We start from the raw sequence: 16,253 nt of genomic DNA on the forward strand, positions 1-16,253 counted from the left end.
CTCCTGGTGGCCTTTACCCACTGCTGTTCCCTTGTGTCTGTGAACTGGAGAAGTACCAGGCTGAGTTCAAAGTATTAGTACTGACATATAACTCTCTATGCAGCTCAGGGCCAGATTACTTGCCTTATCCCTTATACACCCAAGAGGTCATTTGCAGCCTGCAGTAAAGTCTCTCCTGCAAGTTCCAAAGATCTCAGGAACTCTCCCTGCAGTAACCTGGAGCAGCACATTTTAGTGGGGCTGCCCCTGTCCTGCGGAATGGTGAGTTCCTGTCAAGATGTTATTATTTCATCCATTCACTTATTTAGACATTTTTATCTTGCCCAAGGCAACCCAAAACAACTTACAACCAAACATACGTACAACAGACAAGCGCTATCTGAACCTTCTTAAAAACAGCGGAGGACACTTATGTTCCAACAGGCTGTACCAGCTGGATAAATGGTTCTTTACCATGGATGTCCACCTGTTGGGGTTTCAAATGTATTTGTTGTTCTTTTAACTCTTTTTAATGATCTTATGTGCGGATCACCTTGAGACAGCAGCTTTAGAAAGCGATTAATAAATCGAATAGCAATATTAACAGTAAAAACAGGGTGGTTAAAAGAGTGTGGGATGGAGTCCCAACTCTGAATCTTGTCTCAACCGCACCAGGAGAGGGGGGGCTGCAGCTCAGAAGTGGTGGACATATGCAAGACCTTCCCCAATAACTTTTCCTGGCCCTAGTTGTTTTCGCATGCCTTCCAGCCATGGCACTTCTCCAAGGGGAATCTGGGCAACTGTGGTGAGGCATCTGGAGGGCACCGTGCTCAGGGAGGCTGGTCTGAACCATTTAGATCACAGGTAGGCAACCTGTGGCTCAGAGGCAACAGACACGGTCCAGTCCCATCAGAGTCTCATCCTCTTATTTCCCCTGGTATTTTAAAGTGTGAAAACCAACTGGCCACCTTCTGCCTGCACATGTATGTGCATGCATGCACAAAAGAGAGATGGAATCTGGACTAGATGCCAAACACCGCAACCCCACACCCCGCGGCTTGATATGGCAGGCTCATCTTAGGTTTTCATTTCATTAAAATGTGCCCCGGATAGATTCTGAACAGGGTGTATTGATTTGAATCATGGCAGTTGATTATGCTCTTATATCTTGTCTGCATGAAAATAACAAGCCTCCATAAAAATAACAAGTCTGAAAATGAACGAACAAACCAAGGCAGTATCTGTTGACGAGGGATACGTCAGCAAGAACTTCTGTAGCCTTAAATGATTTTCTTGGAACATTTGGGACAGATAAAAGAAAACGCACATTACAGAATTAAACTGTGGAACTCACTTCCACAGGAGGCAGTGATGCCCACCACTTTGGCTGGCTTTAAAAGAAGATTGGACAAATTCATGGAGGAGGCAAAGCTGTCAATGTCCACTAGCCATGAGCTATGTTCTTGGACTACTGCAATGCGCTCTACGTGGGGCTACCTTTGAAGGTGACCCGGAAACTACAACTAATACAGAATGCAGCAGCTAGACTGGTGACTGGGAGCGGCCGCCGAGACCATATAACACCGGTCTTGAAAGACCTACATTGGCTCCCAGTACATTTCCGAGCACAATTCAAAGTGTTGGTGCTGACCTTTAAAGCCCTAAATGGCCTCGGTCCAGTATATCTGAAGGAGCGTCTCCTCCCCCATCGTTCTGCCCGGACACTGAGGTCCAGCTCCGAGGGCCTTCTGGCGGTTCCCTCACTGCGAGAGGCCAAGTTGCAGGGAACCAGGCAGAGGGCCTTCTCGGTGGTGGCGCCCGCCCTGTGGAATGCCCTCCCATCGGATGTCAAGGCGATGGACAACTACCTGACATTCAGAAGACATCTGAAGGCAGCCCTGTTCAGGGAAGTTTTTAATATGTGACATTTTAGTGTATTTTTTATCTCTGTTGGAAGCCGCCCAGAGTGGCTGGGGAAACCCAGCCAGATGGGCGGGGTACAAATAATAAATTATTATTATTATTCTGCCTCTATGGTTGGAGGCAGCAATAATCTGCACGCCAGTTGCTGGAAACCACTGGAAGGGAGAGGGCTCGAATTCTACTTGCAGCTTTCTCAATTGAGGCATATGGCCACCAAGAGAAGAGGATGCTACACCAGGCGGGGGACCCTTGGGCCTTATCCAGTGTAGGGATCAGATGGGATTACCATGAGGAATTATAAAATATACATCAAGCCATCATGTCCACGATGAAAGCGTTGTGTTGACTGGGTTTGATATATTGACGATAATTTCTGATTAAATCCCATAAGATTCTACATTCATGCCCTTTCCATGCCCTTTTGCCTCTACTGCCCACTTCTCTCTCCTCACGTCACGTACACAGCAGTACACAGCAGTTGCTTCGCCAGGCAGGCATCCTGGGCCATAAAAGATAGTGGGCAAGTTACTTTGATGTAGTTTCTTATATATTTATCTTAGGATGTTAATCTTAGGGCCAGGAAACAGATCTCACATGAAGGCGATACTGATTGCTATCCTCCTGGCCATCCTTCTTATCATATGTATTGATTGTTTATTACCTCCTGGGTTGCCAGGTGCTCTTCTTTGTAGTTCTCAACTTATTTACCCCAGAAATATTTGTGCTTAATTAGTTTTAGTAGTTTAACTTGTCCCCACGTGGGTTTGTGGAAATGTTCAGAGGAAATATGATTGTTTCTTACGAGCACTGTGTAAAAGATTCTTTTGCTAATAAAATGGCCTGGTGAGGGGTGTGGTTCACGCACTTTTCTCCGAGAGCCTTGCTGGTCAAAGCCTCGTGCCTTGATTTTAATCAGGGTCCAATCCTTCCTTTACTCTGCAAACGCAACAATCCAGCAGGTCATTTCTTATGTTCTTACGCACCCTCAGATGCCCTCTAGTCTAATTCTTGGCTCACCTGGAAGCAAGAAGGCCCTGGTTTTCCGGCAGGAATATCCGACTGGTAGTAAACTTTCAAGTTAGGGACCATGGCAATAACAGTCTTGATGACCAGGGAAATGATTTCATCCGTGAGCTCCTCAATGTTGACTCCGTTGGAGGACAACCTGTTCAGGATGCTGGAGAACGTCTGTTTGCTGCCTGTGTTGGCGCTGTCTGAGTGGACAAAGTTCCCGCTGTGGACGTTGAGGGAGTAGTTGGTCAGATGCATAAAGACCTGGTGGAGGTTCTTGTGGGTCGGCTCCTGGTAGGGCTCCGTGCAGAACCGGCAGAGCCCGTTTTTGGCAATGTAGATCTCCAGCGGGTCCAGAGACTTCAGCAGGACGTAAAGGCGGATGTCAAACTTCAGATTGTCAATGAGAAAGGGCTTGGACATGTACTCCTGGACCACCGCAGGTCGCAAAGGGGTGCTCCCCGCCACCTGGATGTCGCTGGGCTCTTTAATGAGGTAGATTCCGTCCCCCTGGCACCCACCGTCAGGTTTCACAATGAATATGGGCTTCCACCTGGGGTTGGTTTCTTTCATCATCTGGACCTGAAAGGAAGCAAGAAGGCAAAATAACGTCTGTTACATTTTGCCTATCCCTTCTTTGTCCTAGGTAAAGGTAAAGGGACGACTCTGGGGTTGCGGCACTCATCTCGCTTTATTGGCCGCCGAGGGAGCCGGCGTACAGCTTCCAGGTCATGTGGCCAGCATGCGTAAGCTGCTTCTGGCGAACCAGAGCAGTGCACGGAAACGCCGTTTACCTTCCCGCTAGAGCGGTACCTATTTATCTACTTGCACTGTGACATGCTTTTGAACTGCTAGGTTGGCAGGAGCAGGGACCGAGCAACGGGAGCTCACCCCGTCGCGGGGATTCAAACTGCCCACCTTCTGATCGGCAAGTCCTAGGCTCTGTAGTTTAACCCACAGCGCCACCCACGTCTTTGTCCTAGATTGGCATAAATTATTTCATTCATTCAATACATACATACATACATACCCAGCCTTTCTCCACGGCAAGGATTCAAGGCAGCTTACAGATAAAAGAACAGCTCAAAACATGGGGGTGGAGAATTTACCTACCCACCTACCCTCTCTCCCTGACTAAGTCCACAACTTACTCGGGGCTGACATTCCAGGGGTGTAACATATTGGCCCAAACATAAGCCACACCCAAATATAAGCCACACCTTTAAAAAACTGGGGGAGAAAAAAAAACAATACCCAAATATAAGCCGCTCCCTTAAAATTGGAGGGGGGTGGATTCCGAAAGGCACCCGTCCAATGAAGCACAATCGCACAACAAGTAGTACCTTTGGTGGGGGACATGTCATGTTCCTTCTGGGCAGTTTGTCCCCCTTTGGTCCCCACCCTGCTCTCAGCTCTCACCTGTGGCTCCTAGAAGCTGTGACAGCGGACACACCCCAGGAATGGCTTCAACTGGCCGGCTAATCCAGGTGAGAGTAGCCAAGGGGCAGATGGAGCTTGTCAACCTGGGAAGGTAGCCCATCTAGGAGACAGAAAACTCTGATCCTAAACCTCTGCTGCCTTGTGGGCTCACGAGTAAAGCCTACACAAATCCAGAATAGAGTCCCTAAGCTGGTTGGATGGTGCCTTGTACGCCTCCTTCCAGCAACTCCTGCAGCCAAGCTTGTGCCAAACATCTTGCTTTGCTTTCCTTTGGACCACATCAGCAAAGTCAAGGGGGGTGGTCTTGTCGTATGGACAGCCCAGCCTGGACCTCCACACACACACTGCCCAGCCCTACTGCCCAGGGAGGTCAACTTTGGTGCTGCTAACACAGAGGTTTGTCTTCACCCCCAGAGGGGCACTCCATTGTCTCCCAAGACAGACAGATGCCAACAAACAGCCCTTTCACTGAAAGCATTCAGCCCCCTAAAGCCTGTTAGAACAAGGAGGACAGCAAGGAGGGAGCCAGTCTGGCTTCTCCAGGGAGGGAGTCCCAAAGTCTGGGAGCAGCCACCACTGGGAAGGCCCCCTCCTTCGTTCCCATAAAGCATGCCTGTGACCTGTAGCTCCCAAACCTTTCTCAGGCCCCCACCCACTTGGCTCCATGAACTCGTCCCCTGGGCCTGCTGCCCTACTCTTTAGAAAGCATTATTCTGAACAGCAGTTTGCACAACACACTAGGGAAGATAATAACACTATAAAATTCAAACAATCAATTGCACTTTTATTCAAAATCCAATTAAAACTATCTGGTTTGATTAAGCCAATGAAACCGATGAACTGGGTCCAGTGATACCAGCTTTGTTGCTTAGTCTTGCGTACCACCTTTAGAAACTTATTTCACTGTTCAGTAAATTCTCAATGCAACAGATGGGCTTGATGAAGTGATACCGTTTTCCCAATGTCTGGTTTAAAGTCACTTAGCAGGAGTCTTAAATCGCCCTCTGCCACCCCCTTGCCTCTCAGCACACACACACACACACACGTACGTGCAGGTAATCCCACTGCCTCCTAGGAGGAAGTGAACTCCCACCTTGGGAACCACTGAGTGTATATGCTTCAGCCTCTTCCACCCGTCCCCACTTTATCCTCAAAACCACCGTGTGGGGTAGGTCATTGTGACGTTAACATATGAGAGTGCTGGAGGTGAAATAGTTAAACAGGTTACCCAATCAGAACCCAGGGGGTGGAGTCAGAGGGACTATAAAAGCAGCTCTGGGAGGAGTTTGTTGGGAGTTGGGTGGTTGGTTGGAGTGGGAGTGAATTGGGACAGAGTCTGTGGGTAGTCAGGAACAGTTAGGGGTTAGGAAGACAAGTAAATATCTGAGAGGTGGTTTAGTGAGTGAGAGCAGGTAGTGGAAGTTATAGGTCTGGATAGGCACCCCATGAATGTCATTGACTGATACCGTTTATGAAACCACATGCTTGTTAAACTGCAATAAATACACAGGAGTTTCTGTTCCAATTTAATCCTGACTGGACTCGGTATTGTACCAGGTGGGGCCTGGGTGGTGGCAGCGATAAATAAAGTGGTGGCACGGGGATCAATAGACACTGAAACGTCCAGGGACCCTGTGTGATCGCCACAGTCATGCAGAGAGACAGTGACAGGCCCAAGGTGACCTTCAAGGCAGAGAGCATGGCTTTAAACCCAGGTGTCTCCCAAACCAAGCCCAATACTCTTATCCACTGCGTGGCACTGCAACTCATGGGGTGCTGGCAACTGTAGGGAACAGCATTTGCTGCCGTTCTTAGAATACTGGGCGCCACTACACATTTCTGCAACGATATCCAGGGGTGTGGAACCTGAGGCTACTTCAGCAGTCACAGGGAACATTCCCCGAAAGCACATGAGAACCAGGTTGCGTCTAAGGTGTCACTGTGAGTATATAAAGCCCTTAACTTTGGACCAGTTCACCCACGGGACTGCCTTGCCCGCTTGACCGCTTCAACTGAGGGAATGGGCCCTGACACATAATGCCCATAGCACATCTGTAAAAACTTGATCATTTCGTGAGGCAGCACTGACACTTTGGAACTCCCTGCCTGTATTCCTTTTGGTGCCTGCTGAAGGCATTCTTATTTAGACAAGCGCAACCCACATTTTATACAGTTCGTATGAGTCTTCATCTGCTTGAATCTATTCTACTGCCGTCTAAACTTTCTGTATGTTTTAAATTATGGTTGTAAATCTTTTAGTGATAATTGCACTGCTTTATCTTTTTTTGTAAGGGACATGGGTGGCGCTGTGGTCTAAACCACTGAGCCTAGCGCTTGCCGATTGGAAGGTAGGCGGTTCGAATCCCTGCGACAGGGTGAGCTCCCGTTGCTCGGTCCCTGCTCCTGCCAACCTAGCAGTTCCAAAGCACGTCAAAGTGCAAGTAGATAAATAGGTACCGCTCCGGCGGGAAGGTAAACAGCGTTTCCGTGCGCTGCTCTGGTTCGCCAGAAGCGGCTTAGTCATGCTGGCCACATCACACGGAAAAAGTGTCTGCGGACAAACGTCGGCCTGTAAAGCGAGATGAGCGCCGCAACCGCAGAGTTGTCTGCAACTGGACTTAACTATCAGGGGTCCTTTACCTGTACCTTTTATCTTTTTTGTAAACCTCAAGTTTTTTCTACAATCGAGTTGTCTGTAAATTTTATGAAATAAATAGAATAAAGTAAGAAGAGCCTGCCAGATAAGGCCAAGGACCCATCTAGTGCAGCCACCCAAATGCCCACTACGGGAAACCCAGAAGCAGGACCCCAGGGCAAGAGCCCTCTCCCCTCCTGAGGTTCCCAGCAATGGGCATTCAGAACCACAGCTGCTTCTTGCAGGCAAAGCATAGCCATTGTGGCTGGTAGCCATCAATAGCCACCTCCTCCATGAATGTGCCCAGTCCTCTTTTAAAGCCACAGGTGCCTCCTGTGGGACCAGGTGCCATAATAGTTTAACTCTGTGCTGTGTGAAGGAGTTTCTTTCTTCTGCCCCTAATATCCCAATATTCAGCTTCACTGGCAGTCAATGAGTTCTAGTGTCACGAGAGGAGAGGAAAACCTTTTTCAATTATTTTACTTTTAAAAGACAACTGAAGGTGGCCCTGTTTAGGGAAGTCTTGAATGTCTGACGCTGTAGTGTTTTTAATATTCGGTTGGATGCCGCCCAGAGTGGCTGGGGAAACCCAGCCAGATGGGTGGGGTATAAATAACAAATTATTATTACAGTCATACTTCGGGTTAAAGTTGCTTCAGGTTGAGTGTTTTTGGGCGCGCTCCACAGCAACCTGGAAGTAACGGAACGTGTTACTTACTGGTTTCGCCGCTCACGCATGCGCAGACGTTCAAAATGACGTCACGCACATGTGCAGAAGCGGCACATCTCAACCCGCACACGCAGATGCGGGTTGCGTTTGCTTCAGGATGCGAACGGGGCTCCAGAACGGATCCCGTTCGCATCCAGAGGTACCACTGTATTATTATTATTATTATTATTATTATTATTATTATTATTATTATTTCTGTCCGCTTTGTCCACCCCACGCATGGAATCTACTCTCATGTCGCCTCTCATTAACCATTTCTACAAGCTTAAGAAGCTCCCCAAAATGCAAACTTTCTTCACAGGGGACCCCCCCTTCTCCCCATGATATTTGAGAAAGTGGTGCTAACTGGGGGGGGGCTCTTGGGAATCACCCAGAATCATTATTTTATTAAGGGGTGGGGTGAAAAGTGGGGCTGCACCATCAAACTACCAGCAAAGGATAGTTCCCAGGATATCCCACACCAGGAAGCTTCCAGGCAGAGTTTCATTACACTGTCTCCGCATTAGGATATAAAGAAGGGGGGGGTGAGGAATGTGGCGTAAAATGTCATGTTTGGTAACAAAGAAGTACTTTCCCCTCAAACACAGACGGAGGACCATATGCACCAGTGTTTTATCAGCCATCTGCCTATTTTTTTCCAGAAGGGCAAATCAAAGCCTCTACCAAGGCAGGTGTGAGGGGGGTGGGTAGGATATTGTAGAACAGGAGTCAGCTAGCTTTCTCAGCAGGGGGCCAGTCCACTGTCCCTCCGACCTTGTGGGGGGCCGGACTCTATTTTGGAGGGGGGGGGGAAATGAACGAATTCCTACGCCCCACAAATAACCCAGAGATGCATTTTAAATAAAAGCACACATTCTACTCATGTAAAAACACGCTGATTCCCAGACCGTCCGTGGGCTGGATTTAATTATTATTATTATTATTATTATTATTATTATTATTATTATTATTATTAAAACCCGCCCTCCCCGGCCAGAGCTGGGCTCAGGGCTGCTAACATCAGTAAAATTTAATGGGGGGCGGGGACAACAACAAAACAATTAAAATGCAATTTAAAATGCAGCCTCATTTTAAAAGTAGCCCATGGATCAAAACCGTAAGGTGGGGGACGAACATAAGGGTCAGCTCTGTCTTGCAGGCCCTGCGGAAAGATGTCAATTCCCGCAGGGCCCTAGTCTCTTGTGACAGAGCGTTCCACCAGATCGGGGCCACAGCTGAAAAGGCCCTGGCTCTGGTTGAGGCCAGCCTAACCTCCCTGTGGCCCGGGATCTCCAAGATGTTTTTGTTTGACGACTGTAAGGTCCTCCGCGGGGCATACCAGAAGAGGTGGTCCCGTAGGTACGAGGGTCCTAGGCCGTATAGGGCTTTAAAGGTCAAAACCAGCACCTTAAACCTGACTCTATACTCCACCAGGAGCCAGTGCAGCTGGTAAAGCACTGGATGAATGTGATCCCACGGCAAGGACCCCATAAGGGGCCTCGCCACGGCATTCTGCACCCGCTGGAGTTTCTGGGTCAGATTCAAGGGCAGCCCCGCGTAGAGCAAGTTACAATAATCAAGTCTGGAGGTGACCATTGCATGGATCACTGTGGCCAGATCAGGGCGAGAAAGGTAAGAAGGCGGTTTAGAAGGCGATTGGGCCAGATCTGGCTCACGAGGCCTTAGGTTGCCTACCCATGTTGTGGAAGCAGTGGTGCTTAGCTGGGTGCTACACCAGTTGGAAAGGTGAGTAAGAGGTTCCCTCCACGATGCATTCTGGTTCAGGTGCACCTGGGCAAAGGGCAAGGAGATGGTGGTGCCAGAGCCACCCTTTCCAAGCTGTAAGCCCAGAAAAAAGGGGTCACAGCGACACAATAAATTTAAAGCACCACTTCAATGCACATGGCTTCACCCCGGGGACTGTAGCTGACTAAAGGCGCTGGGAACTGTGGCTCTATGAAAAACAAACCATGGCTCCCAAAATTCTTTGAGGGGGTGGAGAGTCAAAGAACATACACACTGCTTGATCATAAAATAAAATATCAGGCTGGCTGGCACAGAAAAGGAGAAAACAAGAAAGTTGTCGATAAAAATAATTAACAACAATGATTTAAAACACTTTAAAGAATTAAAATCAGTGATAAACTAAAAACAATAACATCAGCATTCCAAATATCTAGGCAAGCTGGAAAAAAAGGAGGTTTTTAGCAGGCGAACAATGAAGTACAACACCTGCCTGGTATCAAAAGGCAGAGAGTTCCAAACTGGGCAGTGCCATGCTAAAATACCAACTTCTTTCAAATTTCAAAGACCTTAGCGAGGACAGCCCACCTCTGCGAGAAAAATGGGGAACTCCTCTGGCAGGATCCAGGAGCGTGGGTAGAAGTCATACTCCGCGGGGAAGAGTTCCTGCATCATCCGCATGGCAAGGCTCAAAGGGATCTTCCGGACCGTTTCGGTCATGCCTGAGGAAGAAGGTCAACTGTGAGCAAGGGTCTAGGACAAGGGTGCTCCTCCAAATGCGCTCCCTGCAGCCAGCATGCCCAGTGGTCAGGCATGAGGGCCGTCACAGCACACAAGCCTCTGTAGGGCCACAGACTTATTTATTCTAGTTAGCTTGGCCCCGTTGTTTTAGGAAAGTGGTTTTGTTTTGTTTCTTGAGCACTTTCCTCCTCTTATCTGTACCTGTGTTTTTAATTACGGTTCTCATTCTAGCTGCCTTGTGGCTGGACCTCTCCAGTCTCGCTGGGCCTCAGAAGCCTGGCTGCCTTTGCTGTGTGGTCAGTAGCTGTGATTCCTGCATTGTAGGAACATGGACTACCTAGATGGCCCTTGCGAGTCCCTCCCAACTTTGTAATTCCATGAATGTAATTCCTGCTCATGTCTTTGGCAACACACAAATCGCTGGCTGCCCCCTTGATTACCCAGGATTGCAGGAGAACGTATGCAAGTTCACTTATTTATTTCAGGGGTGGGGAATCTGCAGCTTTCCCAATATTTGGTTCCATCTCCCTGCAGCCAGCATGCCCAGTGGTCAGGCATGAGGGCCGTCGCAGTGCACAGGCCTCTGTTGGGCCACAGACTTATTTATTCTAGTTAGCTTGGCCCCGTTGTTCTAGGAAAGTGGTTTTGTTTTGTTTCTTGAGCGCTTTGGACCTGCCACCTGCAGCATTTCTGCACGAGAGGGAAATGTCTTGCTCCCTCTTTTCACACCTTGCCTTGCCCAAGACGGTGCCACAGTCGTGAGAAGAGCCTGGCTGCATCAGTTTCTCCCAGGGGCCACGCTGGGGGCCCCCACAGGAAGCCCCCCCTGGCAGGACATGGAGGAGGCAACGGCTTTCGCCCTCTCCTGCAGCTGGCAAGCGGTGGGATAAAGGCCTCTGAGCAGCCAGGCTCTCAGCAGCACCCGGCCCCAGAAGTCACGGGACTCCAACTCCCATCATCCCCCACGGTTGGCAGCGCTGGCTGGGGATGATGGGACTTGGAGTCCAGCAGTATCTGGAAGGCCCCTCGTTCCCTGTCTCTGCTTTATAGGGAAGCAGAACGGAGAAGGAAAGAGCAGAGGTGGAAGGCACCCCAGGGCTCATCTAGCCCAACCCCCAGCAGTGCAAGAATCACGGCTAAGGAATTCCCTGACAGGTAGCCATCCAACATATGCTTACAATGACGGAGAGCCTTCTACCTTCAACCACCTCTTGCATTACTTATAATAATAACTTTTGATAGTTATTGATAATTATTATTTGATAATATAAAAAATAATAAATGGTGACCACTGTTTTATTTTGCAAAGGCTGCAAAGCCCATGCACAGCCACAGTCGCACCTTGTTACTCGAACGTAATCCATTCTGGAAGTCCGTTCGACTCCCAAAACGGTTCAAATGGTTCAGTGGTTCAAAAGGTGTGGCTTCCAGTTGGCTGCACAAGTTTCCTGCACTCAAGCGGAAGTCGCGTTGGATGTTCGGCTTCCAAAAAATGTTCAAAAACCAGAACATTTACTTCCGGGTTTTCAACGTTCAGGAGCCAAAACATAAGAGTACCAAGGCGTTTGAGAACCAAGGTATGACTGTGCTAAGGCAGCATTTGCTCACACAGCAGCCTCTGGGTGCTTTGGGGGGGGGGGCAACACTCATCAGTCTCATCAAACACATAACCCAGGAAGCCTGCAGAAACCTTGTTAGAAAAAGCTGCACTCAGGAGCATGTTATGCCGAATGCAGCGGAACTTCTCTCTCAGGAAGTGTCTGTAAGAATGCACACACTTTCCACTGAGCTAAAGAGGCCTTACTTCCGAGTAGACATGCACAGCATTGCATGACAAAGGACGCCACAATGGAGTAAACTCCACATGGTTTTCCTGCTCAATTTTCCAGCTGTCATTCATGCCCTCAGAGATTGTTCATGTTGCTATTTAAAGGTATTGGCCACTTTTTTTATTAAAAATAAAATAAAACTTGAAGCAACTTACAAAAGCAACAAGCACATACATTAAAAACAGCATAATAATGAAGAAAAATTGAAAAGACAACCCTACTTTTAAAAGGCAGGTTTAAAACATCCCACCCACTGAAGGAGGTCACAGATAATTAAAAGCCAACAGGTCTGGAGAAAAATAAATGTTTCTGTCTGGCACCTAAATATGTAGTGATGGCTCCAAGGGAGTCTCCCTGGGGAGAACGTTCCACAATAAGGGAACCACCACTGACTGTTGCTGCCCTCCAGGCCTCCCACGGATCAGGTCCACGGAGAACAGCCTCAGAAGATTGTTGCAGAGCCTTAGTTGGTCATATGGGGAGAGGCAGTTCTTGAGATATTTGGCTCATGAGCCACATAAGGCTTTGTGGGTCAAAACCAGCACTTTGACTTGTGCCCGGAAATTAATTGGCAGGCAGTGCGGTCAGGCCAGGAATGGGCATTCTGTGCTCAGAATGTCTTGCCCCGGTGAGAAACCTGGCCACCAAATTCTGCACCAGCTGCCAACCGCTTCCTAAGGAATCCCCATGTGCATGTTAGAATACTTCCGTTCCACCTTAAGGAACAGGCATGACTGTTGTGTGTCGCATGCCTGTTTACACTCCAGCACAGCTTGCTGGGAACTTCCGTTTGTGTATAGCTTTTGCTTTGGACATGAAGGAGAGAAGACATGTTTCCTTTTGTCCTGATGTATGCTGAATAAACCGCTTGCAAATATGCTCGCATATGCCTCTCCTGCCACTTCTGTTGTGTGTTTTCTCTGCTGAGTGTGCGTGCACAGCTTCTGAAGGCTTCTGAAGCTGGGGTCGCAGTTTCATGCTGATCCAAGGACTGGAGATCGTCTGGCACACAGCCCGGTGGGCTGGGGCCAGCTGGGGGTCTGCAAATTGCCCCTGATTCCTTGGCTGCTTCCCAACAGTGTAATGCATTGCAGTCATCTAACATGATCATCTATTGGGGAAGGTTTCGCCCAACTGGCCAGAGACTGACACTGCCCAATACTATCCTGTTTTGTTGCTGCTTGCTTACCCCATGCATGGAGGAAAGCAGGGACCAAACACCTATGCTGCCACAGAGCTTTCTTTCATACGTGAGAAGAGACAGCTGATTGTCAGAGCTAGCAGAGAAAACCAAACTTCAGAGTTTCATTAAGTTTGGCATGGGGGGGGGGGAGCTGCCTTCCTGCCAACTCTATTCCGAGGGAGCAAAGCCTGACAGCTCTTTGCAGAACGCAATAAACAGAAAGAGCTGTGAGCTGTGATGAATCAATATCTTGGGCGCTTAGCTCTTACTTAACCGGATTCAGGTAGAGATTAAAGGAGAAGTAAGGGAGCTTTAAGAAGTTTGATAGACCTAATATTAGGAAAAGGTTGACTAAAACTCCCCTCTTCTCTTTAAAAAGAATCTATTGGGGGGGGGGGGAGAGCCTGTCTGAGCTTTCCTTCTGAGACTGGAAGTGTCGCAGTTCAGTTCAGTGGTGGTGGCCATTGTTTTGTTCTGTTCTGTTCTTGCTTTTACTACATGTTTTGTGTTTCTGTCTCAAGGCGGTCTATGTGGTTTTCCCCCTTTCTCATTTAATCCTCACAACAACCTGTGAGGTAGGTTGGGCTGAGAGAGGCAGTGACTGGCCCTTCCCAAGGCCACACCGGGTGAGCTTCACAGCCAAGTGGGGATTTGAACCCTGATCTGTCCCAGGTCCGACTCTGGCACTTTAACCAATACACCAAAACTGGCTAGGAAATCACACACACACACACCCCAGTGTCTGACACCTTGAGGGGCACCAGCAGCCAGGGTAGACCAGTGTGGGCCACTTCTGGCATGAGAGCCAACTTAGGCCTACCACAGCATTTTGGGCAAGGAGTGAAAATTTTACCATTGACCAACCAGCAGGCTAGTCTCTGCACCCATGCTCTCCTCCCTATGCTCCATCTTATCCCAGCAAGCAAGAGACATTGCTCAGGGACAAATTCTCGTCCACTTAAGAAAGGTGCAGATCAAGGTCCATGGCAAGGGCAGCCAGGGGGGAAGGGTGTACGGCCTGGGAAGAATCCCAGGCCTGAGGTTTTGCACCCCTGGACAAGAGGCGGTAAATGCCACCCATGTGCCAGGAGCTAAATCATGCATGAAAAGAACAAGTTTTCGCAAGCTGGTATTCAGTGCTGGTTTTATACATGGTCAGGAATCTGGAAGAACAGTTCCAATTGCAGTCATGCCTCGGGCTACAGACGCTTCAGGTTGCGTTTTTTTGGGTTGCGGAACGCCGAAACCCGGAAGTACTGGAACGGGTCACTTCCAGGTTTCGGCGGTCGCGCATGCGCAGAAGCGCTAAATCGTGCTTTGCGCATAAGCACTAAATCGCAACCCATGTGTGCGCAGACGCGCCGCTGCTGGTTGCGGGCGCTGCAGGTTGTGAACGTGCATCCCGCACGGATCACGTTCGCAACCCGAGCATCCACTGTACACATAAAACGGTTTGGTCTTTTAAAGGGAGAAGAGGGTCAACTGAAGAAGCGTTAGGTGAATGGAGGAAAAACGAAGTGCAGATCTAATTAATGGAGTTGGTTTTGGTCCTAGGGGCTTGCTCCATCTCCCATGAGACAACCCTTCAGGTACCTGGAGAGGGCTTGTCTGTCTCCAAAGACAGAAAACAACACAAAGGGCTCCCCCTCTTCCCTTGTACAACTGCTTCTTTTAAATGAGCGACGCAAAAACAATCTATTACCTGGAAATTTGTTGACTTGGCCCGAGTAGATGGCATTATCGTGAAACGAGACACCGTGCCAGTAGATGTCACAGGGAATGCGGCGGCCAAAAGGAAACTGAAGCAAAGCACAAGAGGAAGAAGAGATAAGGTACATACAACTTTGAAGCAATGCTATGCATAAATTAGAAACGATTTAGATATGCAATTCTATTGCCTACATTTACATGGGAGGAAGCCCCATTGGACACAGAAGGATTTACTTCTGAGCAGACAGTTACCAGGACTGGTGGGCACATCACCCCTTCTCTGTGATCCGGGAGATGCTTTCATCCTCCGACTCCTGCGCCTGTTTCCTCAAAAGGAAACAACACTGTGCTCAGTTCTCATGGAACAGGGGCACAGGGTGGAAGATATGCACATTTGCCCAATTTACAGGGTTTCGGAATTCAGCTTTTCTCATTGCAGGGTTGAAATTTGGTGCACTGGCGGTCATTTATTTATTTTTTAATCATGGGCTGGAGGAAACCTGCAGTAACTGTGTTGACGAGCGCATGGAAAGCCAACGTGGTCACTGGACCACACAGCTCCCATCCTCCCCGACTGTTGGCCATGTTGCCTTGGGGAGGGGTGGCTGGGGCTAGAATCCAACAACACATTGGCTGTTCCTGGGCAGATCTTGCTGTTCCATCTAGTCCAGCATCACTGGATGCCCCCCCCCAAATCTAGTCCAGCATCACTGGATGCCCCCCCCAAATTCTGGTATTATGCATATCCAATGAAGCTGAGTGCTTAAAGATGGAATAAAGGTAAAGGCAAAGGGACCCCTGACCATTAGGTCCAGTCGTGGCAAACTCTGGGGTTGCGGCGCTTGGTTTACTGGCCGATGGAGCTTCCTGGTCATGTGGCCAGCATGACTAAGCCGCTTCTGGTGAACCAGAGCAGCGCACGGAAACGCTGTTTACCTTCCCGCCGGAGTGGTACCTATTTATCTACTTGCACTTTGACGTGCTTTCGAACTGCTAGGTTGGCAGGAGCAGGGACTGAGCAATGGGAGCTCACCCCGTCACAGGGATTCGAACCGCCAACCTTCTAATCGGGAAGTCCTAGGCTCTGTGGTTTAACCCACAGCACCAACCGCTCCCCTTGAAGATGGAATAGACCAAAATAAATTATCGCAGAAAGACATGCACAGAAACATCCAATTTAAGGGGGAAATGTTAACCGCTCACCATCAGAGCAACGGCATTTCAGCTTCTCTGCTCTATTACAGAAACACCCCAGAACCCCAGCCAGGTTTTAGAAGAGGAAACCCAACCCCGTGTTGCCCCGGTTCACTGGCTTGGCAATTAAAACTTCCCTCACTGGTGCAGCTACTT

At 48.9% G+C, this 16,253-nt stretch overlaps 1 protein-coding gene across 1 annotated transcript in view; it reads right to left on the bottom strand.

Moving 5' to 3' along the window:
• Positions 1-16,253, bottom strand: part of TTLL11 (tubulin tyrosine ligase like 11) — a 76,772-nt gene that overhangs the window by 40,140 nt on the left and 20,379 nt on the right. Inside the window, exons 2-4 of the mRNA XM_081847651.1 lie at positions 14,896-14,992; positions 10,029-10,162; positions 2,920-3,495 (exon numbers count right to left, since the gene is read on the bottom strand). Of these exons, the coding sequence (XP_081703777.1) occupies positions 2,920-3,495; positions 10,029-10,162; positions 14,896-14,992 (807 nt within the window). The remainder of the gene's footprint in view (positions 1-2,919; positions 3,496-10,028; positions 10,163-14,895; positions 14,993-16,253) is intronic.

The sequence above is a fragment of the Podarcis erhardii genome (assembly GCF_964252035.2).
Source record: "Podarcis erhardii genome assembly, chromosome: Z".
Taxonomy (NCBI): Eukaryota; Metazoa; Chordata; class Lepidosauria; order Squamata; family Lacertidae; genus Podarcis; species Podarcis erhardii.